The sequence below is a fragment of the Oryctolagus cuniculus genome, chromosome 15, assembly GCF_051225735.1.
Source record: "Oryctolagus cuniculus isolate XC-2025 breed Fujian yellow rabbit chromosome 15, ASM5122573v1, whole genome shotgun sequence".
In the NCBI taxonomy this organism is placed as follows: Eukaryota; Metazoa; Chordata; class Mammalia; order Lagomorpha; family Leporidae; genus Oryctolagus; species Oryctolagus cuniculus.
Genome location: NC_142881.1, coordinates 34,238,813 through 34,266,622, shown reverse-complemented (window position 1 = coordinate 34,266,622; position 27,810 = coordinate 34,238,813). Strand labels below are relative to the sequence as shown.

Below are 27,810 nucleotides of genomic sequence, written 5' to 3'. Positions count from 1 at the left end.
GGGGAATAAATTAATTAATTAACTAATTAAAAAAAAAAAAAAGAATGAGGGACGAAACGTGTTTTGAGGAGGTAGTAACTAAATGGTGTACCTCCCGTAGGTCCTAAGCCACACTCGGTCTTCTGCCAATCCTGTGACAGCAATGAACGGACTTCACAGATGAGAACCTGAGCAAAGCGTTCACGACAAAAAGCAGGGGAAGCTAGGGTTGCAGGGAAGGATCTGAATAAGGAGTCTGAACCGGATCCAATAGGAAATAGGGAGCCACTGAAGGTTGAACCAAATCACTTCTGAAATCCGGTCCTTGCAGGACCCCTCCCACAACCAAACAAAAGAAGAATGGAAACTCTACCCTAATTACAACCTCCTCCCTGCAGTCGGGGGAGTCCACTCAACCTCAGCTCTGCCTGCTGCGGCTACTTCAGCTTGCACTCAGCACTCTGCCTAACGTCACTGTAATCTGCTGGCCTCAGGAGCCGCACCTTAAATTGATTGACAAGGGTTCCCAGCAAGAGCGCTCCATTCCATGACCCCTAACAACACTTAACTGATTCCACTTCTGTGGAACTTTATCAGTTATGTTGGACCAAGTGCAAAGACAGACATCTGAGAGAACCGCTGTGGAGACAGAGAGGCCAACAGCTGCCTGGAACGCCAGCGCCTCCAGGATGCGGGGCACGGAGCTAGCGGGGTGCAGGGGATTCCAGCACCGGGAAGGAAGCACTGCCCACAGCCAGGAGCCACTCAGTGAGACGAACATTTCCACAAGCCTCACCTTGCTATGGTGAGAGTAATGTTGTCCGTGCAGCCCTTGATTTTGTTCTGAGCTTCCAAATGTGTCATACTGCTAGTATTTTCCCCATCGATGGCTGTGATTACGTCTCCGATACATAAATTAGCTAAAGCAGCCTTGCTTCCGGGAGTAACCTGGAAAAAAAAAAAAGGGAGAGGAGGCTGGTCACTATTTGTCTCCAAGGAAAGCACTACAGAAGTTACCACAAGGTTCCGTGTTCACTGACGTGGGTCAAACCTTTTAAAAGGAAAGAGGGCTGAAAGTCTAAGTTTGATTTGTGCAATGTTTACAGAGTCCTTTTCTCTTGATCTCACTAGAGCCTTACAACCAACTTGTGAGAATAAAAGACAAACACAGTCTTCATTTTAGAAATCAGGAAAAAACTGAGTTTTAGAAAGATCTGTGACCTATCCAGAATCACCCAACTATTGGGTTACCATATTAGGAGTCATTCAACTAGCCCATTATAGACTCGAATGAATCAGCCCCAACATTCTTCCCACTGAACCTTACTGCTTCCCTTAAATAAGTCACCGATTGCATTTGTTAAAATATAAACACACATTTAGAGAACATTATGGATATAACATCCTCTTTCTGTAAATATTATGTGCCATTATCTGTACAAAAGAGAATTAGAGGGGTTGGCAATGTGGCATAATGGGTAACGCCACTGCCTGCATTCCAGGACATCCCATATGGGTGCTGGTTCGATTCACTTCTGATCCAGCTCCCTGTTAATGTATCTGGGAAAAGCAGAAGATGGCCCAGGTGTTTGGGCCCCTGCCACCCACACGGGAGACCCGAAAGAAGCTCCTGGCTCCTGGCTTCGACCTGGCTCAGCTATGGCTGCTGTGGCCATCTGGGGAGTAAACCAGTAGATGGAAGAGCTCTGTCTCTCCCTTTCTTTTAAATTAATAAATTTTTAACAAAGAATAAATTAGAACACAGCACAAAGAACACATTTCTGTATTTTTTACAATGAACTTGAATTACTTTTGTGATTAATAAAAGTAATAAAGAATATTTAAATATATGACAGAATGGGTTTATAATGAATCACTCCCTCCCATCCAAGAAGTTGACTAGTTGGCTGGTTTTTCCAGAAGCTTCTAGACCAGTGCTTCCAAACTTACGCACCCCCAGTGCTCAGGGGAAGCCAGTCAATCACTGAGAGGGCTCTCCGATCCATCTGTCTCCTGAAAATTACATGTGGATTGAATAATCATCATGCCTCCTACCCAGATGTACAACTGTGGTTTTCAAGTGAACACAGATGCTGTTACCATGAACAAAGTACAAACTCACCGGAAGTAGCACTAACCACAGAGTACCTTTTTGTCATCAGCTATTTTCTAAACTAAGGTATAATAAAGACATCATTCCCACTGCCCCTGAGCTAGCCCATGACTCTTCTGACATGGGAATTCCAACAGCTCACTCCACCCCCAGGCTCCCAGCACTCACAGGGCTCGGCCTCCCCCTGCAGAAGGCCCGTAACCCCTGGGAGCTAATGGAAGAAGACCTGGAGAACACTTGGTTATGTCTGTAAAGACTGAGCCCCAGGTGCCAGATCCTTCAAGGGACCCAGCCAGGACCCAGCCAGGACGTGACACTCAGACCCTAGGCCTCCAAGTCAGATGCAGTCCTCACAGTTTCTAACCAGCCCACACCAAACTAACAATGCTAACCCTTCTAGGGTATGGCGCACAGCCATGGTCCACCCTGACCCCGCAAACTGAGGGGGGATGAGGTGACCCTGGCTGTCCCTTCTGGCAGGGCCAGGCTATGACTTTATCAGGCAAAACTCAGCTGGAATGTGGCAGGATGTGGAAAGCAGGACAGAGATCTTGACCTCCCAACCTTCCTTTCTGGCTTTCCCATCATCTGTTTACCAGAGATCTGGGTTTTAGAAAACGAAAGGCCCTGAGCCAAGCTTCAGACCTTTGCATCCAGCCACTGGGATGAGGCAGTGTAGGCAGGCAGGCAAGCACAGGCCACTCTCATTTAAGTCAACGTTGGGGAATTAGCCTGAGTCACCTAGTCCATGGAGAAAAAACAAACTCCCCCTCTTTTCTGACGGGTCTTCCTGAGAAGGGTGAGCCAGTGTGGCTTCTTGTATATTCCACATTTTCTAAAGGACAGCGCAGGCTCACTGTGTAAGACAGTGCTAAGCATTTTATTTCCAACTCTATCGTCAAAGCAAGCAGCACGAATCAAGGAGGATAAGGCCTGACTGAACGCCTCGATCAGGGCCACAGCCAGCAGTGTGGACGGTAGTCCCCTTAGGATACACCCACTCTCTCAAGATGCCTGAAGTCAATGCCTCCCTCACTACCCTCATCCTGCCACTTCCCCACTAAGTTCTAGCTCTTTTCCACCTCGGGACCTTAGCACCTGCTTTTACCTCTACCTGATCAACTTCTCCTTGCCTTTCAAGTCTCACATGACCTGCCACAGAGAGGCCTCCTCTGGCCTCCAATCTAATCTGCATCCCTGCTATCCTTTCAGTACACTCTGTTCTTCAAGAGACTTGTGTTTGTGGGCTTACTTGTGCAATGCGCAAAGGCTATGAAATGGTCGGGTGTGTAAGGGCACAGTTTTGTCTGCCTTGGGGGGGCTACGGTACCCCCAGCACCTCACACACGGACTGGAGTGCTGTAGGTGCTCAGTATCCGTCCAGTGAGAGGTTGAATTTAAAACATCTACAGTTAGGGGCTGGTGGCGTGGCAAAGCAGGTTGAGCCACCACCTGCAAAGCCAGCATCCCATATGGGCGTCGGTTCAAGTCTTGGCCACTCCACTTCCAATCTAGCTCCCTGCTAATGTGCCTGGGAAAGCAGCAGAGGATGGCCCCAAGTGCTTGGGGCCCTGCACCCATGTGGGAGACCCTGAAGAAGCTCCTGGCTCCTGGTTTTGGCCTGGCCCAGCTCTGGCTGTTGCAGCCACTGGGAGAATGAGCCAGCAGATGGAAGATCTGTCTGTCCCCTTCTCTCTCTGTAAATATGCCTCTCAAATATATAAAATAAATCTTTAAAATACCTACATTTGGGGCCAGCGTCATGGCTCACTTGGCTAATCCTCCGCCTGCAGCACCAGCATCCCATATGAGCACCAGGTTCTAGTCCTGGTTGCTCCTCTTTCAGTCCAGCTCTCTACTGTGGCCCGGGAAGGCAGTGGAGGATGACCCAAGTGCTTGGGCCCCTGCACCTGCATGGAGACCAGGAGGAAGCACCTGGCTCCTGGCTTCGGATCGGCGTAGCTCCAGCCATAGCAGCCATTTGGGGGGTGAACCAACGGAAGGAAGACCTCTATCTCTGTCTCTCTCACTGTCTAACTCTATCTGTCATATAAATTTTAAAAATCTACATTTGTTAAATATGTCCATTTTATTCTTTACAATATTTCAAAACATCAGATATTTTCATTTTAAAAATCAAATAATCACTTTCTTCAACGTTGCTATGCCGGCACATGACCACTCACAAAACTCAAATAATGAGGGGGGTGGAAATCTGGAGAGGAAAAAGATAAAATATAAGTTTATTTTTACTTTCTCATGCTCCATTGCTGAGAAGTGTAAAATCAGAAGCATTTCACTCAAACTGTTTTGTGGGTATGGCATATCTGCTAAGTACATCCCAACAGATTCTGGGCAAGCCAGAACCAGCTAAGAGCCCCAAGCCTGAGTAACTGAAGCCTGGCCATCATATCTTTCAGTCTGATTTCTTTTTAAACCAAATTGATGGGGAGCCAAAAGAAGCCTTGGAAAATTACAACCTCATCAGAAAGGAGTCAAATGGACTCACACACAAACAGATTAAGTTCACATTCCTTTACAAATCCTCTCTTTTTGGAAAAAAAAATTTTTTAAACAAATTACAGAGCTTACATTTTACAAAGCCCTTTCTCTTACAAGCTCCCATTTGAGATAAGATTAAGGACGACCTCATCACCAACATATTCCCTAACTTTACACAGGAGGAAACTAAGAGAAGCTGTTCAAGTCTACACAGCTGAAGGCTAGAGCCCAAATTTAAAAGCAGACCCTTTCATTCCAAATTTCATCCTTTCCTGCTTTAGCATAATGCCACAAGCAGTCTCCAGACCCCACTGCTGGAGCCAAACAGAAATCCAGAATGAAGGAGGCTCCTCTGCTACAGCCTCCTACCCAAGGAACTCCTGCTACTGCTGGTTGGCTGCCTCCCCCACCACAGCACTGTCACACCCTGCTCTTCCAGGGCCCAGGAACTCCATCCTTTACAAAATAGGCAAATTCTCACACAGACCTGAGAGGCCAGGGGAGAGACGCCCTGTGGCTCCAACAGCTACAACACTGGTAGCTGACTTGAAAGGCGGATTCCGCCATTTGATCAATTTCTGTTCACAATTGATCATAACGATAGGACTAAGAATCAAAGGGATCAAATAAACAAGACTAGTGTCTGAAAATACTAACCAATAGAACAAAAAAGGGAGAGAACGATCCAACACGGGAAGCGAGATACACAGCAGACTCATAGAATGGTGGATGTCCTAAACAGCACTCTGGCCTCAGAATCAGCCCTTAAGGCATTCGGATCCAGCTGAAAAGCCCATGAGAGTATTTCAGGCATGGAAAGCCAAGACACTCTGGCAAAAAAAAAAAAAAATGACCTAAATGAAAGATCTCTGCAAGTGAGATCCCAGTGGAAAGAACAGGTCATCAAAGAAGGAAGTACCTTTCTCTGAAGGGAGGAGAGAACTTCCACTTTGACTATGACCTTGTCTAAATATGATAAGAGTCGGTGAACTCAAAAGGCTTCCATAGCTATGGCAACTCATGACAACAGCCTAGGGTGATTACTGATGCCATAAACAAGAGTGTCAATTTGTTAAGTCAACAACAGGAGTCACTGTGCATTTACTCCTCATGTAAGATCTCTGTCCTTAATGTGCTGTACATTGTGATTTAATGCTATAACGAGTACTCAAACAGTATTTTTCACTTTGTGTTGCTATGTGGGTGCAAACTGTTGAAATCTTTACTTAATATATACTAAACTGATCTTCCGTATATAAAGAGAATTGAAAATGAATCTTGATGTGAATGGAAGGGGAGAGGGAGCGGGAAAGGGGAGGGTTGCAGGTGGGAGGGGAAGTTATGGGGCGGGGGGGGGGGTTGCCATTGTAATCCATAAGCTGTACTTTGGAAATTTATATTCATTAAATAAAAGTTAAAAAAAAAAAAAAGAAAAGAAGCCAGCGCCGCGGCTCAATAGGCTAATCCTCCACCTAGCAGCACTGGCACACTGGGTTCTAGTCCCGGTCGGGGCATCGGATTCTGTCCCAGTTGCCCCTCTTCCAGGCCAGCTCTCTGCTGTGGCCCGGGAAGGCAGTGGAGGATGGCCCAAGTGCTTGGGCCCTGCACCCCAGGGGAGACCAGGAGAAGCACCTGGCTCCAGCCTTCGGATCAGCACGGTGCGCCGGCCGCAGCGCACCAGCCATGGCAGCCATTGAAGGGTGAACCAACGGCAAAGGAAGACCTTTGTCTCTGTCTCTCTCTCTCACTATCCACTCTGCCTGTCAAAAAAAAAAAAAAAAAAAAAAAGAAAGAAAAAGAAAGAAAAAGAAAAGAAAAGCGAACTCCGATCTTTGCCAACGTGGTCAGCGTGGTCAGACTCATAACACTAGTCATCTGTTAATGTGTGCCAAGCATGGCCCAAGCAAGTAGGCAAGAGTTAACTTACAAATCTGCAGGTGATGCTACTGGCAGGCAGTATCATTTGCTTCATCACACATGAGCAAAGGCAGGGACAGGGATCCAGCCATGTGCCTGTGGTGACTCAGCTGCTGAGTGGCAGGTGAGGGCAGACCCCAGGGCCCACTACCCCCCACTATCTGAACCTCCTCCTGACCATCAAGCTCCATCAGCACGAGTTCATAATGGAGTCAGCTTCCACTTCTAAAACGGAGACCCTAGGCTCACCTCCAAAGACACAGGTTCATTAGTTCAATGGACACTCCAAGTATGCCTCTGCCAGCTCTCTGCCACAGAGAACATCAACTAGATCACACAACTCTTGCTGCCTACGGATAAATGGGCTTAGGCATAACCATTTCTACCAATGAACAATTTGCCATTTTCTGCAAAATTCACTTAACGGGCTGGGGTTGTAGCGCGGCAGGCTAAGCTGCCATCTACAATGACCGCATCCCATGTGAGCTCCAGTTCCAGTTGCTCCACTTCTGATCCATCTCCAGATGGCCCAAGTGCTTGGGCCCCTGCCACCCATGTGAGATAACCGGATGGAGTTCTAGGCTCCTGGCTTTGGCCTGGCCCAACCCTGGCCATTGAAGCCATTTGGGGAATGAACCAGCAGACGGAAGATCTAGATCTAGCTCGCTCTCTCTCACCCTGCCCCCTGATATTCTGCCTTTCAAATAAATAAATCTTAAAAAGGGGGTGGGGGAGACGGTGTTGTGGCATAGTAGGTTAAGTCTCCACCCTTGGTGCAGGCATCCCATATGGGTGCTGGTTTGAGTTCCAGCTGCTCCTCTTCTAATCCAGCTCTCTACTGTGGCCTGGGAAAGCAGTGGAAGATGGCCCAAGTGCTTGGGTCCCTGCCCCGATGTGGGAGACCCAGAGGAAGCTCCTGGCTTTGGATCGCCCAGCTCCAGCTGTTGCAGCCATCTGGAGAGTGAACCAGCAGATGAAGACCTTTCTGTCTCTCCCTCCTTCTGTAACTCTGCCTCTCAAAATCTTATTTAAAAAAAAAAAAAAGTTCACTCAGGTCTCCCTTACTCTCAGGCCTACACTGTTTACTCCTAGGACAACCTGCACACCTGCTGTATAGCCCAAATTCCACATTTTTAAAGCCTGTGCATTGCTGCCAGAGTCCTGAGCAAATGCAGGTTTTGAGTAGTTTAATTTCACATGGTGCAAAATGAGACTACGATGTGGCTCTTCCACTTTCTTCAGATCACAACTAAACACATCAATGACATACTGCGATTAGACAGAGACATATGCCCACTGGCTACGACACAGACATGACTTTCCTCCCCTGTGAGCCGGCTCAGCCCTCCCCGCTCCCTTCTTCCCCTCTCATCAGACATCCTCACAGCAGTTCAGCTGTGGCTTCTGGAGTCATGGGCAGGGTTCAAGTCCTGCCTCCGTCACTCATCAGCTAATTATCCTTTGGTGGAACATTGTACCTCTGTGCCCCTCACTCTCTTCATCTACGCAACAGGGACGAAAAAGAACAGTCCTGACATCAGTCTGTGGTGAGAATTACACGCGTAGATTCAGAGACAGCAACCAGTGGAGCTCTGAAAATGTTTGTAGATTCCAGGAACCACACAAGGCACAGGAACACAGCTGTGAGAACATGGGGCCTGCCCTCATCCCCTCTGGGGGTGATAAGCAACAGCTAACGAATGCTGTGCTAGCAACCAAAGAGAAGAGCCTAAAGATGGATCAGAGAAGACTCCCTAGAGGAGAAGCTGGTTAAATCTGCAATGGAAAGAACACGCTAAGTGACAGCACGCAGACTGGTGTGGATGAAACACAGGAAGTAAAGGGAGAGGAGGCAATGACAGACCAGTCTGTTACAGTCCTCTGACTTCCTACTGATAAAATAATACTCAGGGCAAACATTTGGCACAGCAGTTAAGACATTACTTGGGGGACTGGCACTGTGGTACAGTGTGTTAAAGCCCTGTCCTGAAGCGCCGGCATCCCATACGGGCACCGGTTCTAGTCCCAGCTGCTCCACTTCCTATCCAGCTCTCTGCTGTGGCCTTGGAAAGCAGAAGACGGCTCAAGTCCTTGGGTCCCTGCACCCATGTGGGAGACCTGGAAGATCCTGGCTTTGGATCAGCGCATCTGTTGCAGCCATCTGGGGAGTGAACCACCAGATGAAGACATCTATCTCTCTCTCTCTCTCTCTCTCTCTCTGCCTCTCTAACTCTGCCTTTCAAATAAATAAATAAATCTTAAAAAAAAAAAAAAAACTACTTCAGAGCCAGCACTGTGGTACTGTGGGGTTAAGCCATGGCTTAGGATGCCCACATCCCATGTTGGAGTTCCTGGGATTGAGTCCTGCCTCCACTTCCAATCCAGCTTCCTGCTAAGCACGCAGGAGGCAGCTGATGAAGTCCCCAGTACTTGGCTCCCTGCCACCCACATGGGAAACCTGGATTGAGTTCTCAGCTCCTGGCTTCCGCTGGGCTCTTGCAGGCATTTGGGGAGAGAACATATGAGTAGAAGATCTCTCTCTCTCTCTCTCTCTGCCTTTCAAATAAAAAAAAATTTTTTTTAATTATTGTACTTCATCTAGAAAACTGAGAACCAAAAAAGAAACAAATACAGCATGTGACATGAACTGCCTGGTCACTACTGAGGAACAGCCACTGAGCTTTTGCTCTGAGATGAAGGCGCCCTGGGCGGTTCAGACTGGACCTATTCAAGGAGTCACTATTCCGCTTCCAGGTCAGCCATGCGGAGGCCAGCTTCCCTCACAGGACCCTTCCCAAGGCAGTCCTAAGAAAAATCCCACGTTCTCTTGACAACCAGCAGAGGGTTCCTCTAACTCCCGGGTTCCAGAGGAAAAGATGGAGGCCCATGAGACAAATCCAGCCCATAATCCTGCTTATTTTTTTTTCCAATTTAACTTGCTAATATTTTCATAGGGATAAATTTCCCATAAGCCCCTAGAGTCTCAGCTTGTGAAAAATCAGAAAATCTGGGAATTCTGAACCCAGATCCCTAGGGCAATGATCGGCACCATCTGAGGAGACCCGCCTCTCTGGATGAGGCACGATTTCCAGTTAGCCACAGGCCCCATTGTGAGCTCGTGCCCCAACAGAAACCTAGAAGCAGCTGCCATTTATCATCATTCTTAGAGCTACTAATTTCCTTACTACCTCACCACTTAGTCAAAACTCATTAATGTTGTCTCCCAGCCCCTTGTTGCAAATAAGAAGGCACATCAGCTGGCGCCGCGGCTCACTAGGCTAATCCTTCGCCTTGCGGCGCTGGCACACCGGGTTCTAGTCCCGGTCAGGGCGCCGGATTCTGTCCCGGTTGCCTCTCTTCCAGGCCAGCTCTCTGCTGTGGCCTGGGAAGGCAGTGGAGGATGGCCCAAGTGCTTGGGCCCTGCATCCCATGGGAGACCAGGATAAGTACCTGGCTCCTGCCATCGGATCGGCATGGTGCGCCGGCTGCAGCAGCGGCCATTGGAGGGTGAACCAATGGCAAAGGAAGACCTTTCTCTCTGTCTCTCTCTCTCACTGTCCACTCTGCCTGTCAAGAAAAAAAAAAAGGAGGCACATAAAGTTAAGAGTGGGCTGGCATTGTGACGTAGTGGGTAAAGCTGCCGCCTGCAGTGCCAGCATCCCACATGGGCTCCGGTTGGAGTCCCAGCTGTTCCTCTTCCAGTCCAGCTCTCTGCTATGGCCTGGGAAAGCAGTGGAATATGGCCCAAGTCTCTGGGCTCCTGCACCTGCGTGGGAGACCTGAAAGAAGCCCCTGGATTCTGGCTTTGGATCAGCCCAGCTCTGGCCATTTGGGGAGTGAACTAGCAGATGGAAGACTTCTCTTTCCCTCCCTCCCTCTCTCTCTGCTTCTGCCTCTCTGTAAGTCTGCTTTTCAAATAAATAAATAAATCTTTAAAAAAAAAAAAGTTACGTAAACCGGGGCCAGGCACTATGGCGTAGTAGGTTAAGCCACTGGCTGTGACACCAATATCCCACATGGGAATCTGTTCAAGTTCCAGCTGCTACACTTCTGATCCAGCTCCCTGCTAATGCGCCTGGGAAAGCAGAGGATGGCCCAAGTGCTTGAGCCCCTGAGACCCATGTGGGAGACCCACATGAAGCTTTTGGCTTCTGGCTGAGCCCTGACCTTTGTAGCAATCTGGGGAGTGAAGCAGCAGATGGAAGATCTCTGTCTCCTTCTCTCCATATAACTATACCTTTCAAATAAAGAATCTTTTTAAGAAAAAGTTATGCAAACCACAATTACACGCAGAAACAATTTAAAACCTGATTATCAGACATCCCGGTTTACCTACAATAATAACCTATTTTCCCAGCTTAGCTATCAAAAGCACACCCATTTTGGTCTCAAAAGCATTCAGCCTGAATGATAAATTGCATTGTTGCCTTGTGGAAAGAGAAGGTTTTAACCAAATATTTGTCAAGTGGTTTAAAAAGGTTTTTTGTTGTTGTTGTTTTTAAGCAAAGCTTCTTCTCCTCCAAGGGAAAAACCATCTCTACTCAGAAAATTCTATGACTTTTACTTGTGGACAGGACTGCTGGTCAACTTCCTGAATGTTCAGAGCACAACTAACTCTGCCACTTGAAGTTGGCACATAAACTTCAGGACATCGACCGGGCTCAATAATCACTCAGGGCAAACCTGTGTTGTGTGCAATGATGAGGCAATAATTCCCAAAGGAGTTGGTCATCAGATCCCTGGGAGGTGGGGGAGAGGGTGTTAAAAATACAGAGTGTCCCAACCCCAACTCAGACCTACCAAAGAGGCTCTACACAGCGGGACCCAGGAAACTTTAAGCTTTCTAGAAAAAATTTTTTTAAAAAATTTGTTTAAGTCAGAGTTACACAGAGAGAGGAAAGGGAGAGAGAGGGAGAGAGGTCTTCCATCCACTGGTTCACTCCCCGATTAGCCACAATAGCCAGAGCTGTGCCAATCTGAAGCCAGGAGCTTCTTCTGGGTCTCCCACACAGGTGCAGGGGCCCAAGGACTTGGGCCATCTTCTACTGCTTTCCCAGGCCATAGCAGAAAGCTAGATAGGAAGAAGAGCAGCCGGGACTAGAACCGGCGCCCATATGGGATGCGGGCACTTCAGGCCAGGGCGTTAACCCGCTGCACCACAGCACCAGCCTCTCCAGAAAATTCTAACAGTCTCGTGGTTTGGAAACAGCAAGGGAGATGCTGACTGTCCTTTCGCTTAAACTCTTTCTGAATGATGTTAAGTCACAGATCAGACAAGCAGACCCTAAAGTCTCAGCTCTCCCAGAAACAACTACAGGGGCTTAGACTACTACTAGAGAAAAGGTCCTGGAAAAAAGACACCCATTAGAACAGTATTTCTCTCTCACCAAAACAGTTAAAAAACGAAATAAATGAAAAGGTACAGCCCCTAGGACTTTGGTCAACATCCCTGAAGGTCCCAGGCAAATGGAACATTGTAGAAGTAATTTCAACTCAGATGTCTGAGTAACTCACCAGGGTTCCTATTTTGCCCTGGCCAGAAAACTCACAGCCACATGTAGTGTGCAATTATAGAAACCAACTGATTTAAAATTCTTGGCACATCTCTCTTTCCTCTCCTACGTTTCAATTTTTTGTTAAATCTCATATGTGTTCTTGTGTTTTCAATACTATAAACATGTTTGTGTATCAGCTTAAATGCATTCAACAAGTGAGAAAGCCTAAATAATGACAGTTACAGTTAGCATTAGACAGCACATAACTGGGATAAAGATAGGTGAAATTCAAGTTCAATCTCAATGCTATACATCTTTAAAACACAAACTCTGTTGACCCAATGGCTGCGTCAAGGTATTTACGTATAAATCTAACATACTCTAAGCTAGGAGTCAATGCAGTAGTCAGCCCTGCACTATGCCACTTAGATGTCCACCTAGATGTGGAATCTGAACTCTCTTACGTCAGACTCTTCTGACTCACTTTGTTTGTGGGTTCAGGCTATGGCCAGATTTTGAAGCCACATTGTAGCCACAGAAGCTGTATGAGCTTACACAGGTTGGCCTATGAATACCAACACTGTTTCAAAATGTTCTTGGTTAGTCTACAACCACTTTCCCAGGGAAATGAGGCAATGAGTAGGATAAGCGCTTGTAGATAACCCTTAATCCAGCTTCACGTCATGCATAGCGCAAGAGAAAGTTATTAGGGCTAAGGGTTGGCCATTCAGAGAGATCTACTGCACCCTTAGTCTGGAACAGCAATCACCATTTCTTACACGAGAATATAATACAGCAGGTGGCAAAGTAGAATGCCCCAATTCCTCCAGAAATCATCAAGTTTCACAAAAGTCTCCAAACAAGCCCTCTGAAACCCTTTTAGAAAGATTTTAAATACGTAGGTCTAACAAGTACGACTTGTAACCCACAGGCTAACTGCTTAATCAATCTTGAGCAAGTCACTCTCTGTGACTCAGTTTCTTCATTCATTAAATGAAATTAGTTATGGTACCAACCTCCTTGGGTTGTAGGAAGAGCTAAACGATTACATTTGGCAAGAGTTTGGAACATGGTGCATAATACCCCGTGCAAATAGCTACCACTCTTTTTAATTGCACACTGTACCCTGAATGCCTTCCTTTTGTTAGCCACAGTATGAGATTCTCTCTAGACATCATCTTAATCCTCACCACTAGCTTTGAAGGCAAAGACAGCTAAACTCCCCCTTTACAAATGAGGACATTGAGTCTCCAGGAGCTAACCCACCCAAGGACACACAAGCTAACAAACAGATAAGACAGGGTTGGAACCCAGATCCAGCTGGTATCAAACATGTATTTTCCCATTGATGAAAGGGTGTCTTTAATTTTTGACTTGTTGGAGGAAAAATAAGGCAGAAAGCACAAACCAAAAAAGTCCAAACGTTTCACTGTAATATGGTAACTTGGTTTTGAAAACACTACACGAATGAGATAACATCTGGAATGTTCTGTAGCCTGCTGTTGTGTTGGTGCTTACCTCTGGGAAGTGAGAACAGGGAAAGACTTGCCCCATGCATTCCAAACTTGAATATTACCTGACCTTTTATAATAAACACCAGGGTTTCCATGCAAACGTATCAATATATAACACGTATACAAAAAAGTACTCAAATTGTAAATAAATTCCTGAATCCCCATCAAGCAAACACACCTATGGCAATAGCCCTAGATAAAGAAACGGAACATTTCCTGAACTTCCAAACCTCCACTTCTGCCTTGAATCTTCTGGCAAAGGAGGTTCCTGGCTTCTAACATTATAGATTAAGCCTATCTAGTCACTTTTCTGTAACTGGAATCCCACGTTATTTTCTTACTTATGCCTGGTTTCTTCCTCTGCATGTCCCCCTCACCCATGTCATCGTGTACAACTGTAATTCCTTTGCTCACATTTGCTGTAGTGCTTTATGTCATGTACTGTCCCAATTTTTATGTATCCATTCTATTGGTTAGACATTTAAATTGCATCAAATTGGGCCTACCATGGATAGCGCTGCTTGGAATAGGGCAAACAAACATGTTCTTGGGGCTGGCGCTGTGGCGCAGCGTGTTAATGCCCTGGCCTGAGGCGCCAGCATCCCATGTGGGCGCTTCCTATCCAGCTCTCTGCTTTGGCCTGGGATAGCAGAAGATGGCCCAAGTCCTTGGGCCCCTGCACCCACATGGGAGACCCAGAGGAAGCTCTTGGCTCCTGGAGTTGAGTCAGGTAACTCCAGCCATTGCGGCCAATCGGGGAGTGAACCATCGGATGGAAGACTCTATGTCTCCTCTCTCTGTGTAATTCTACTTTCAAATAAATAAATATTAAAAAAAAAATGTTCTTTGGTGCTCATGTGGATCCAGCTGTACCAAATATGCAGCCGGACTGTTGGGGTTATAGAGCACGAGGAGGTTTTCAAACCATGAGTATTTTTTTTTTTTTACAATTTTTTAAACAAATGAATGTAAAACATCGCCACATCATCCAAATGTATCTACACATTTGTGACGGCTTTATTTCACAGAGGTCAGCCGTATCTGTATCATTACTGCCTTGTCACGACTAAAAATTAGACATGAGGTCCCTCGCTAGGAATCTAGTCTCCTGCAAGACTACTGCGCATTTCAGAAAACCATGTTTACGGGTCACACCATTTGCCAAGGAGGCAGTGTACTTCACGTGGGAAAGTACAGCAGAGGCCTTGGTTACGGATGAGCTGCCAGTTCACCTACGATGAGGCTAATGACTATACCAATAATATCACACCACGCAACGAGCCGTGTAGGAATCAGCTTCATTGTCCCTGGTTCCCACAGGTGGATTCCCTCATGGACGAGGCTTGGCTGCAGTGTGTCTGCTCACTGTCTGGGCAGATTCACTAGCCACAGTGACTGTCCTCAAGTCCCAAGCAGGCCTTTCTTGAGCCAATTTCCCAAGAGTTCTTCACTGTCCACATGGACATGCATCACACAAGCAGACTGTAAATTCTCCCAGGCAGGGCCATGGCGTCCAGCCTCAGGAGGGCCTAGGGAAGGGCAGTGCTGCTCTGCACAAAGCTCTGAGCAGAGGCCACGTAACAACTGGGAGGCGCTCCAGCCAACCCTCAGGGGTGCTGGAGGCTCAGGGGTCCCGGCAGCACCAAGAGCCCTTGTCAGAGCCAAGTGCTGGGCAACAGTTAGCACTGGGAAACTGCAATGGCCCATCGGGGGCTGGTGTGGCAGTCAGTCTATCCTGATATATCCCAGCTCTGCAATTCACTGCCTTTGTGTCCTGTGCCTCTCTGTCATGGGCTGTGGGGAGTACGGAAGAAGATAATCCAAGTGCGTACTTAGCACAGACAGGTACTCAGAAAACATCAGCAGTTATTAAAGTATTATTATGGCATGGACATTGAGACTACAGGCTTTGAAGAAAGATTGCTCAGTCAAAATTCCAGCCGGACTACTCGCTCACTGCTGTATAACCCAGGGAAAGTACTTAATGTTTCCATGCCTCAGTGTCCTTACCTGTAAAAGTGGGGATCTCAATAGTACCTACCTGACAAGATACAGTGAGGGTCACTGACAGAATATACTAAGTACTTAGAATAGTGCCTGGCAGAGCCAGCATTGTGGCACAGGGGGTTAAGTTGCCATCTGCGACACCTGCAACCCATATCCAAGAGCAGGTTCAAGTCCTGGCTGCTCCACTTCCAATCCAGCTCCCTGCTAATGTGCCTGGAAAAGCAGTGGATGATGGCCCAAGTGCTTGGGCCCTTGCCACCCATGTAGGAGACCCGAATGGAGTTCTTGGCTCCTGGCTCCTGGCCTTGGCCTGGCCCAGTCCTGGCTGTTGCAGCCATTTGGAGAATAAACCAGTAGATGGATGATCTGTCTCTCCCTAACTGTCCCTTTCAAATACATAAAACAATCTTTTTGTTAAAAAAAAAATAGTTCCTGGCATATAAGTCCTAAACGTCTTAACTATGGTTATCCCCACAAGAGATAAAGATTTCTCCTACAAATCTTTCATGTACAAATGGATATTCTTGTGGTTAACAGAAACAAATCCAGCTGAAAACATTCCCAAATTCATAGCACATTTTCTCAATCTATGGCTAAAGGTACACTTGATGCCATAAGGGACTGAGACACTAAAAAAGTGGGCTCTCATATTCAAAGGGTTCAAAGACTATTGGGTTGGTTTATTGCTTCATCTTATCGTTGCAGAGAATTAAGACCCAGAGAAGGCAAGTGACTGGCCCAAGGTCAGCCACTGAGATGCAGAGCTGGAGCTCCCAAGGAGGCCCCACCCTGCACACGTGACAGGCAGGGCAGGAGGCCCGCAGCCCCACCCAGGCTCTTCCTTTGAGACCTACTGGAATCAAATCTTCCTTTAAAAATTAATTTTCTGATGGAGCCACTTCTGCTCATTTTTAATCAGCCTCCACCCCTTCCTTTATAAGGAAGTTAAGTAGTTCAGGCAATGAAAAATTATGTAAATTCAAACAAATGACCATGCCCAGGCTGTGGGCACTTTGGCTTCAGAAGTGTAAAAGGCAAAGAAAAGCAGGTTTCTCCCTCTCTACGGAGCACAGGAAGGCTCGGCCCAGAGAACACGCACAGGCGGGAGCCAGTCCTGGCCTAGTCCTAGCACAGGACACTCCTCCGTGCCCTTCCCAGGCCTGGCCAGCCTGGGAGAGGAGGACCCAGCGGTTAACTGATCCCCTCCTCTGCACAGGACAGCAATGTTGGCCTCCAGGGGGCCGTGGAGGACAGCTACGTGGTCTGAGAGTGGTAACCTGACTTTGCAGATTCCACTAGGGGCTCAAGCATCCACTTACTCACCGTTCTCCATCTCCACTCTCCCTGGGTCAGCTGTGATCAGCAGGAGCAGCAGAGATTTCCCAGGTGATCAGTGTCACGGAACACAGGAAGGCAGCACAGGGGCCAAACAAAAGCAGCGTTTCCAGATTTCTTAATCCGACAACAGATTCTGCTCTTTCTACCTTTAAGACGTGATGTAAAGTCCACTTGAGTCTGGAAATTTGTCACACTGTGACAAATCGGAGAGGAGGTTCTGGCACCCATTACTAAGCACCCACTGGGACATCTGAGACAAGGACACAACCACGGCCCTAAGAGGACATTCTCCAGGAATAAAAAGGCAAGGGAACAGCTCCCCCAGCTAAGGGCACCCCCTTATCTCGGGTTCCACCCGTTCCTGTCTTTGGACAGCTGCTGAGAGAGAAACATGGGCAACATAAACCAAGCAGCAATTTTGGCCTGGGTGTGGATTCCCTGAAGGCTTCCTTTGAAAGCAACTAGAGTAAATCAGAAACTGACATGGAAGGGGGGAAAAACCCAACTGCAGAAACTGATGGAAAAAAAATCTCAAAGAATAGTGGCAAAAATGTATGGCTGGATCCTCAGGGAGGCCAAGGTAGGGACCTTCAGTGAGAAACTAGATCAAGGAAGAAAGCTAGTTTATGTGCACTTAAACTCCAGATTCCGGGGCAGCCGTTTGGCACAGCATGTAAAACGCTGCTTGAGATGCCCATCGTATCCCATACCCGAGGGCCTGAACTCAAGTCAGTCCCAACTGCTTCTGATCCAGTTTCCTGCTAATGCCAGGAGGCAGCAGCCAAGACATCAAGTACTGTGTCCTCACCACCCATCTGGGAAACAGAGATTGAGTTCCAGGCTCCTGGCTTCCAGCTGGCCCAGCCCCGGCTATTGCAGGTATTTAGGGGCCGAGACAGAGGATGGTAGATCCTCTGTGTCTCTTTCAAATACATAAAAATAAATATAAAGTTTTTAAAAGTTGGAAATCTAGATTGAAATTTAAATTTGTCACAGTAACACAGATGAAAACATTAAGGAGTCAAAGAACATACTGACACAGAAAAGATGTGTTTGTTCTATAAGAGACTGTTCAGAAACAGGCAAAATTAAGCTGTGATATTCAGGATTCCTACATAATTGGTGACTCTATGAAGAAAAGCAAGAAAATCAGTCTCCCAAGTCAGGACAGGATTACACTGAGTGAGCTTCGGATCCTGGCCACGTTCTAGTTCTTGTCCTGGTGTTGTTTCTCTGGGTGGTGTTTGCTTTATAGTCATTTGCTATGCATTTACATTTTATAATTTTTTTTACTTCATATTAAAAAACAAAGTCCAAGCTGGCGCCGCGGCTCACTAGGCTAATCCTCCGCCTAGCGGCGCCGACACACCGGGTTCTAGTCCCGGTCGGGGCGCCGGATTCTGTCCCAGTTGCCCCTCTTCCAGGCCAGCTCTCTGCTGTGGCCAGGGAGTGCAGTGGAAGATGGCCCAAGTGCTTGGGCCCTGCACCCCAGGGGAGACCAGGAGAAGCACCTGGCTCCTGCCATCGGATCAGCGCGGTGCGCCGGCCACAGCACGCCGGCCGCAGCGGCCATTGGAGGGTGAACCAACGGCAAAAGGAAGACCTTTCTCTCTGTCTCTCTGTCCACTCTGCCTGTCAAAAAATAAAAATAATAATAAAAAAAACGTCCAAAAAGGAAATATTTCAAGGACTTACAGCATTATATCCAGAAGCGTTAGCATTTTAACTAAAGACTGGAGCCAATACCAGAATAATTCATGCAAGAGAGAGCAAACATGGTTATTTAAGTGAACAGCACTCCACTCCCAGCCTAATTTTATAGTTTGCTTTGGTGTGGAGACACAGAAAGTCTAGGATATATAAAACCAAACTAACCAACTGTATCTGCCCAGGATGATAAATGTACCACACCTAGCAACCAGAAGATTGTATAACTCTGTCAATGCTCACACTTGCTCACTATTATTCACTGTTTACTGACTCTCACATACCTTAAGTCACAGCCAGCATGGGTATTATCCCCAATACACAGATTTAAAAAAAAAAAAAAAAAAGAAAGAAAGAAATGAGGGCCGGCGCTGTGGCACAGCGGGTTAAAGCCCCGGAATCCCATATAGGCACCAGTTCTAGTGCCAGCTGCTCCACTTCCGATCCAGCTCTCCCCCATGGCCTGGGAAGGCAGAAGATGGCCCAAGTCCTTGGGCCCCTGCACCCACATGGGAGTCCCAGAGGAAGCTCCTGGCTCCTGGCTCTGGATCAGCACAGCTCCGGCCGTTGCGACCATCTGGGGTGTGAACCAGCGGATGGAAGACCTCTCTCTCTGCCTCTACCTCTCTCTGTAATTTTGTTTTTCAAATAAATAAAATAAATCTGTAAAAAAAAAAATGAAGGAAGGTAGCTCTAGAAAGCTCACCCCGTGTACAGCGCCAGTAAGAAGCAAATACCAAACCAGCACCAGATCGCCAATGGCCACCCCCAGGGTCCCTATAGGACAATGATTTTCCCACTCTCAAGAGGTGAACAAGCTCACGTTTTTTCCACTTAAAATGAGATAAAGAGATAAGTAAATTACTGTCAGCAAGAGAATATCACCTCCACGGAGTCACTTTCATTTTTCAACTAAAGCACCAAGCACCTGCCAAGCGCATTATAAAGATTAGCTGCCCTCCCTGAGCCATGAACACCTTGAGAACGGCGCTGTGTGCTCTCACTTCTGCAGTCTGCAGTTCCCGGCATACAGTCTGTGCTTACTAAACACGTGCACACACCATAAATCAATAAATGAAAAATGAAAGTGCAAACCAATGAATTCACAGTGTGGCGTATTTCACCCCATTCCATCATTCCTGCACAGGGCTACTTACTGAAATTAAAACTTTCAAAAGCAGCTAAAATGATGGTGGTAACTGCCCCTTTAACAGCCTACCAACACATCCTCTGCTACCGAAAAAAATGTCCCAGGTCTCATATAAATCTTAGAAGTGGAGAGGGCTGACAGGTTAATTATAGACACAAAGAGCAGGGACAAATGGACTATGAGGTAAGCAAGTCTAAATGTGCAGGGGTAATGCCCTCCCCGGACAAGCATTTATTAATATGCCAGCAGGGATTTTCTGGCATGGCCAGAGCAGCCCTGTGCCAGCAACGGGGGTGGGAGTCCAGATCTGGGGAAGACACCGACCCTGTGCTTCAGGAATTGGCTGGCAGCTGGGAAGGCAGTGTGTACCTTCAAGAATAATCAGAGGTGCTTGGCAGGACAAGGTGGGCAGGTGGCCTGCTCCCTTTGGAATGGAACAGTCACCTCTCCTCACCTGCAAGGAAGTGTGGGAGGTCTGTGGCCAGCAAAGCAGCCCGCTGGAGGCTCCCAATTCCTCTCCCCCTTGGCCGACCAAACTCCTACAGCTGCTGGAGGTAGAGCTGTAGTCAAAGGACCCACAGGATCTTCTCTCTCCACCCCCCCCCCCCCGCCCCACCACCACAAGAACACACAGGGCTGCTCAGAAGGGGGGGGGGGGGTAGTCAAGTTTGAGGTCAGCTTCGGCTGGCAGACAGGCCCAAGAACTAGAGGTGCTGCCTCTAGGCTAGGGGTGGGGTGCTTTCAGCTCCTCTTTTCTTCACTCAATCAAAAGGTATTTCCTGACCCCTTTCTAGGTACAGACATTGAAACGGCCACTCCGTGGGACGTCAACCTTGGGTTTGGAACCAGAGGGCCAAAGCCGGAGCTTCCAAACACAGACCTGGGTCTCCCACTTTATTTGGGGACAATGGGTTCTTCCAAAAGGGATGAGGGTGCTCCAGTAAGTTTTCAAGTGACATCACCTCCCCACCAGTAGCCACAGCGGGCGGGAACCCCTGCCCAGCACCCACGCATCCGCGGAGCGGCGGATAACCCGGGTATGCCAGAAAGGCGGATTAGAGTGCCACACGGGATTACACTGGGTTTGGTTATTTCCAAAATCGCGCCTTTTCTCCGAAAGGCACGAGGGAGGTGACAGCCAATTACGGACCAACTCCAAAGTGCTACAGACTGCTCGCCTCGGCAGTTGTTTCGGGGTTAACCCCGTTTACCCCTCCCCCTCCCCACCTGGCCATCCACTCCGCTTCCCTTTCTAGGACTTGGCTGCGCGTCCAACCTGATCCCCCTACCCTGCGGCCGGGGAAGGCCAGGCCGGGAGGGGAGAGCTCCCAGCGAGCGCGCTCCGTGGGGACCCTCACCCCCTCGCCGGCTGGCAACCAGCGTCCACACGCCAGGCCCCGCTTCCGGGGAGAAGGAAAGAAACTGCCCGGTTTTTGGAGGCGGACACCGCAAGCGCGCCGGCGAAGGGGCGGCGGGGAGCGCTCGGCGCACCTGGACGCGCCCAGCCGCGGTCCGGACCCCGTCCGCCTCCCCAGGCCTGGTCCCGGGCACACCTCCACCCCGCCCGGGGGCGCCCCGCTCCCTCGAGCGCCCCGGGCGCTTCTTACCCGAGAAACGGCGAGGGGCTGCTCGAAGTCCTTGCCGCCCACGAGGCGGAAGCCCCATGGTCCCGGGCCCTGGAGGACTATCTGCTGGGTGCTCATGGCGCACGCGGCGGGCGGCGACCGGGGGGACGGACGGGCAGGACACGGTGCGCTAGGTTCCCGCGGCAGCTGTCGGAGAAAGAGCGCGCGGCGCTGGCCCCCGGAGCCTGGGGCTGGCGGGCGCAGGGCGGGCGCAGGGCGGGGGCGGCTCCGCCCAGGCCGCGTAGCTGCCGCGCGCCCCGCCCGGCCCCGCGCCGGGCCTTCGGCTGCTCCCCGCCCGGCCAGCGGGCGGAGGGTCACGGCCTCGAGTGCCCCCAGCCCTCGCAGAGGTCGAGTCGGGTCGGGAGCCCCGGGTTCTCCGCAGCTCCGCCCCGGACCCCCGCACCACCCACCCGCCGCCGCACCGCAGCTCCCAGCCCCGCGGCCGGCGCTCGGTGAGAGGCAAGCGGGTTCCGACCGAACGCGAACGAGGCAAACCCGTGCTTTGTCAGCCAAAGTTGCAAAGTGCTGTGCGAAGCCGACCCTCCGAGGTCAGCTGCACGTTCACGTTTGCATGTTGAAAGGGTTATGAGGTCTCTAAGGTGCTTTTGAGTGATCTCATTTGGGGCGGTTCGACAGTCAGCGCGTTTACTCCCATTTCACAGGTGAAGTAACTGAGTCTGCCTGCGGCCACACAACTGACAATGCTGCACCTGCACCGCTGCCCGGACTCCCTGCGAGATCATCACGCGGGGCTGTAATTGCGATTCAAGATTCAAGACCTTCCGAGAATACTTGTCCTGCAGGCTGGAGTTCGCCGTGGCTTCTGACCGCCCCCGACAGTTCCGACCTCAAGTCCGGGAGCAGGCTGAGGGCTAAGTGCACGGGGCCCCAACACCTGTGTTCCCAGCCCGCCTTGCCGTTTCCAAAGGCGCTCCCGGACTCCTGCCCTCAGAGCGCGCTCTCCACGCACTGCTCCTACCTCTCTCGAGTTAAAACCCAAATCCTTAAAACGCGTATAGGGCGAAGCCAGGATGGTCCCAGCTCCCTCCCTGACCTCCTCTCCTCCTCCAACCCACTCCCTCCACCCGGCAGCCGCAGTGCCCCTGCCTCAGGGCCTCTGTCTAGACTGCCCTCCCCCCAGACTTCCCCACTGCGCCTTTTGTTCGAATGTCACTTTTCAGAGAGGCCATATCTGAATGCCATTTAAGACATGCTCTCCAGAATGTCCTGCTACTTTCCCCTGCCTGATTTTTCTCCTGTGTATTGAATACCATCTGACCAGCTATTTTATAAACGGATGTGTCCCGCCTCGTCCCCTACCATCAGTTCCATGAGTGTTGCACCCCAGTGCCTGGCACATGGTACTCCACAGCTGTGATACACCTGCCATTAGGACCATCTACCCTCTCTTGGCCCCAGTGCTTTAGCGTTTTTTGTTTTTTGTTTGTTTGTTTGTTTGTTTGTTTTTGGCATCCCTGGCCTGGTACCGGCTGCAGCACAGTGCTAGTGTTAAATGCACTGCTCAGTCTCCTTGTGATCCTGGAGCGCCCCATACTTGTCTGCTTGCCACACAGCACAAATGCCCCTGTTTGAGAAGGGGTCACTTGCTTTTAGACTTCAAAATGGATGTGCCTTCTATCCAACCCTCTAGCCATTTTGCATCCTGATACTCTCTTGAATCTGAAAAAAGGAATGGAGTTACAGCCAATAACCAGCTGCCTGTTGTAGCAACATTAAAAACACTGCCTCTTTGATTAAGAGTCTGTTCATTAGAAAGCTTGTTGGTGTTTCAAGTTCCTGCAGAATCTAGGGGAATCACTACATTCTGAGTGTGCCCGGAGATGTGTACCCATCTTGAATACTGTGTGTCCAAGTAGGAGAAGTTGAAAAGCCCCAGCTTCTGTGCTTCCCTGGGTTTCCTGTTACCCTGGAGGGGTTACATAGTAGAGTCAGGGAGTGTGAGTCCCTACAGGACTACACAGGCAAGAGTCTCAGTGGCTTTGTTGTTCCATCTTATTAGTGCAGTCTGGCTCGACATCGCAAGAGTTATGAAATAGTCAACACTTTGGCTCAGCCATCCTCTTTCTGGCTCGGACCCAATGGACATAATTTAGAAGGAGAAAAAAAGTTGTATGTATACAGATATTTGTAGATGAATTATTGATAATGGCAAAACAGCTCAACCAATAACAGAAAAGAAGTTAAATACAGTATGGCCATAGGAGGGAACTGTGAATACTATAAGGACACAGGGACATGTTTCAAAATATGTAAAAAGAACAGAACAAAATTATGTCATGTTTAAAAAATAAAAGCTGTATCGATCAATTAAAAAAATAGGAGAGAGTACAAAAGCTTTGTATTAGTAGGTAGAGTTGGGGACAATTTTTAAAGTAACATCTTCCAGGGCAGTGCTGTGGCATAGTGGGCTAAGCCCCTGCCTTCGGTGCCCAGTTCGTGTCCCGGCTGCTCCACTTCCAATCCAGCTCTCTGCTATGGCCTGGGAAAGCTGTATAAGATGGCCCAAGTTCTTGGACCCCTGCACCTGCTTTGGGGGCCCAGAGGGAGCTCCTGGCTCCTGGCTTCAAATCAGCTCAGCTCCAGTCATTGCAACCATTTGGGGAGTGAACAAGAGGATGGAAGACCTCTTTCTCTCTCTCTGTCTTTAACTCTACCTTTCAAATAAATAAATAAAATCTTTTTTTAAAAAAATCCTCCAATCATGATGTCAAGTTTTCAAAATGAGAATCAATAAAATGGTCTCAGCTTCTCGGAAGAAGAATAAATACTACCCCTTGTGAGGATGAGGAGTTCTTCGCCTGTCTGCCTCCCTTTCACTCCACCAGCAGACACCAGGAAAAACTACCACCAAGGGCACTATCCCAAAACACAGCACTGTCCTTCTACCTCAAATGCTCTCACTTATTTATCCACACTTCCTGATCTCTCAGACCCTTCACTCCTCCCAGTCCCAGCTGAGCAGCCTTAAGCAACCTCACTGAACTCCAGTTAGCCTGGACGTTATTATTGTAATGCATTCCATAAGAGTTTGTTGACCCAAACAGCCCCCATCAAACATCTGGGTATTCGGGGGCAGGGGTGGGTGGAAAATTCTGGAGAAATGGAAGCAAGGCCAGCGAAGCCAGGGTCCTGGAAGCCAGAGGGGACCCGGGCAGCGGGCCTCTCCAGCTCTCGCTCCAGTTTTATCGCATGGCTGCCGCCTGGGCTTTCCTCTCTGGTCTCTGCAGAGCTGGAAACCAGGGTGCTGTGGCCCAGACTGTCAGAGCCACTGTGTGGAGATATGGCTTCTGGGAACAGCCCCCGGGGGCCTGGGAGTGAGCAAGGCTTTACACATGGCTTCCTTTACCCTCTAGGACAAATCCTGGCCTTGTCCAGGCCGTCGTGCATGTGAGCGCTGGCTACCGGTGTTGTGCAGCTGAGCGCTTCTGGCCAGGGCAGAGACAGGTGTCTGAGTCAGAGCCTACCCAGGGATCCGCGTGAGGCAGGGCTCGGCCCAACCAGTGAAGGAGCTGCTGGAGGCCCTGGACTTGGGGGCTGTCCCGTGCGAGTGCGCCTGGCTCCCCGCAGCCTCCCACGTCCGCAAACCCGTGCACCTGCTAGCCCAGGGAACCCTGGTTAAATAAGGTCCGAGCGACTTGCTTCCCTTTTCTGTAACAAGAACAGAAACTCAAACTGGAAGCCCAGCAAAAACAAAGACGTCCCTGCCCACCTGGTCCCGTCGTGCCTTTGTCAACCCAGCTCCCAGGCTCTGTGTGTACTTTGTGGGGAGTCGCTGGCCTGGAGCTGCTCCAGGACAGGAGGAGGGGACGAGGGGGCGGGGAGAGGGGTAGGGATACGGGACAAGCCGGGAGAGGCGCCCTTGGCTGTGCCAGCCCCTGGCCAAAGAATTGGGCTCCCAGTTCTTCTCTCCCGCTTCCTGCTCCAGTCCAGGAGAATTCCTGGAGGGGTCGCTGGCGATTGGTCGCCTCCGGGCATCCAGAGGCACAGAGCAGGCTCGGCGGGCTTCTGTTGGTAAGGACACCTGGCGCCAGACCTGGCTGGCACTTCCTTTGGGGCTGCCTAGCGCAGTAACAGCAGAGGCTGGCACTGAGCCTGGTGGCTGAAGAATCTAGGGGCGAGCCCCGAGACCGCAGTAATGTCTCCCCCCCCTGTTTTCTGCTCCCATCCCACCTGGACGGGTGGCATTAGTGTCCTCAAAGATGGAGAGAGGGTTGGCCTGTTACCACTGCTCAAGCATCCTTGAATATTAAAAGAAGTAGAAATTCCAAAACAGGGCATAGATAGGGTGACTCATATTAACTGTTTATATTTTTTAAAGACCAAAAGACAATGCGATGTAATGAAGTTCACAAGATAGTATATTTATAAAGAATGTAATTTACTGGCTAACAGGATCTGAATTTAAAGGTCTCACCAAGGTCTTTCGTTTCTGTTGTTGTATTTCCGCAGCTTTAAATTCTAGCCTCGTCTAAAAAAATTCTCAGTTCTGAGACCTTAGCTCAAGAGAGAAGAAAGGCGGCTGGGGGCAGGATTACTAACAGGCCCTAGCCCAATAACCAGATAACAACCATTGTCCTCATTTAGTAAGGAGTGAGTGTCAAAGAATGTGCCAGGTCCATTTCATCTGTGGTTGCATTGCAGGGGACAGAGCCTGGGTATCACAAGGCCCTTTGGAGACCTGCCCTGCCGTTCATGGAAGGACTTGTCCCAGCTGCTGGAGGGCGAACAGCTGTCAGTGTGCAGCCCCTACAGGGGCTTGCTCACCCACACACCTCCCCCAGCTGCCTGTGTGGGCTGATTGACATAGGTGGAGTGAAAGACTGGCCATTTGGGTCTAATAAGGGACAACTCTGATGTGACATTTTGGCTCCAGAGCTCCTGGTAGAATAGGTCAGAGACTACATGGTGGCTCTTCTTCCTCCATCTGCTCCATCCTCCTCTCTGCTCCCTCCCCCAGGTGTGGAGACCGGGAACCCTCTTTAATAAACATCCTGTACAATGAACTGTCTCTGGGACCAGGGAATCCAGCCCACAACAGGGCCAGAAGGGTTGAGAGACTGCCCTAGTAGGACCCGCTCCGTGGTGTAGCCAGAAAAGCCGCCGCCTGCAATGCCAGCATCCCATATGGGTGATGGTTCGAATCTGGGCTGCTCCACTTCCCATCCAGCTCTCTGCTGTGGCTTGGGAAGGCAGTAGAAGATGGCTCAAGTGTTTGGGCTCCTGCACCAGTGTGGGAGACCTGGAAGAAGCTCCTGGCTTCGGATCAGCGCAGCTCTGGCTATTGTCTCTGCCTCTCTGTAACTTGGCCTTTCAAATTAAATAAATCTTTAATTAAAAAAAAGACTGCCCTAGAATCACTCCATAACCAAGGAACAGGCCATAATCTTGGCTGCAGAGATGGGAGAAACACTTTAAGATCTGGAGGGCAAGAAGAGGAAAGGGCAGATTATTCAGAGGTCCCTAGGGTCCCAGAAGACCCCTCTGGTCTACGATCCACAGAGGTCCAAAGGGCCAGCTCTCTCTACTCTCCTGTCAGGATCACCCACAGCCCAAGTGTCAGCAACTGCACTAGTGTGGATCCTTTCTGGGATGGCCTTTTGAACTTCCTCCTTGGAGGGGAGGTGTGATTTGAGATAAACTTTTGAAGTGTGACAGATACAGAAGCAGAACAGCCATACAGGGCAGCGGAGACAGAATGAACAAGGGGGTAGAAGGGGCAGGGGATGGTCTGGTAGAATGACATTCCTGGATGATGGACAGGCTGGAAATGCTGGTGGGGAGGGCTCTGCATTCCAGTCCTCTGACGTGGTGTGCAGGGGGAACCAGCATCGGCTGGCTGTCCTTTATCCTCATCTCATTCCACCCATTCTCTCTCTCTCTCTCCCAGGGACTCCATTCTCCCCCACCAAATTCATTTCCTCTCGGGCTTGGCCTGTGCTGCAGGCCTGGTCTGGTCAAAGCTGATACTGAAGCTGACTATTTATAGCATTTGAGGACAGACAGAGTGACAGGGCCAGTTTCCAGGACTCCTAGAGGGTGGCTTCCTCTGACAGGCCATCTTCTGTCCTATTATCTTCTCCCATGTGGCCACTCCTTGGGTAGCAGCAGGACTGCTGCTGGGTGAAGCGCAGAGCCCAAGGCCAGCTAGCAATGACAATGACTCCCGGGTGCCATCATTTATCCCCTCTCCCCTCCCATCCCCCTCTTAGGCAATGACCCCATTAGAAGGGCAGAGCCCTTATGATCTCATCACATCCCAAAGGCTCCATTTCTTTAGGTGACCACCTTGGAAACTGGGATCCAACATAGGAATTTGGGAGGGACACATTCTTTCTGTCTTGCTGTGTTTGTGCTGCTGTAACAGCACACCTGAGACTGGGAAGTGTATCAGGAACAGAAATGTATTTCCTCATAGCTCTGGGGGCCGGGGAGTCCAAGATGA

At 49.4% G+C, this 27,810-nt stretch overlaps 2 protein-coding genes across 6 annotated transcripts in view; one reads left to right on the top strand and one right to left on the bottom strand.

Moving 5' to 3' along the window:
- The window catches only part of PDLIM1 (PDZ and LIM domain 1), a 66,228-nt gene extending 44,674 nt beyond the window's left edge, over window positions 1-21,554 (bottom strand). For 2 of the 4 annotated variants that reach the window (XM_051823436.3, XM_002718543.6), the window contains exons 1-2: window positions 21,330-21,554; window positions 776-927 (exon numbers count right to left, since the gene is read on the bottom strand). In XM_051823436.3, the coding sequence (XP_051679396.2) occupies window positions 776-927; window positions 21,330-21,425 (248 nt within the window). In that variant the 5' untranslated portion in view covers window positions 21,426-21,554. Of the gene's footprint in view, window positions 1-775; window positions 928-16,850; window positions 17,012-21,213 lie in introns of all 4 variants that reach the window. The other 2 variants (XM_089314704.1, XM_089314705.1) reach the window with 2 other exon arrangements.
- LOC103351375 (uncharacterized) lies at window positions 20,353-23,098 on the top strand. 2 transcript variants are annotated; one of them, XR_016222085.1, is made up of 2 exons: window positions 20,353-20,494; window positions 22,010-23,098. XR_016222085.1 is itself a non-coding variant. In XM_089314703.1 (2 exons), the coding sequence occupies exons 1-2, from the start codon at window positions 21,424-21,426 to the stop codon at window positions 22,552-22,554; spliced, it is 1,017 nt and encodes a 338-aa protein (XP_089170829.1). In that variant the 3' UTR covers window positions 22,555-23,098. The 2 variants fall into 2 exon arrangements, 1 of the variants encoding a protein (XP_089170829.1); XM_089314703.1 differs by lacking the exon at window positions 20,353-20,494 and adding an exon at window positions 21,424-21,895.
- Window positions 23,099-27,810: the final 4,712 nt, after the last annotated feature.

Excerpts from the sequence above, each read along its gene's own strand:
- LOC103351375 (XM_089314703.1), top strand. The coding sequence starts at position 21,424 with ATGGCGCACGCGGCGGGCGGCGACCGGGGGGACGGACGGGCAGGACAC. Across the intron at positions 21,896-22,009 it reads TGCGAAGCCGACCCTCCGAG|GTGAAGTAACTGAGTCTGCC; the intron begins GTCAGCTGCACG and ends CCCATTTCACAG.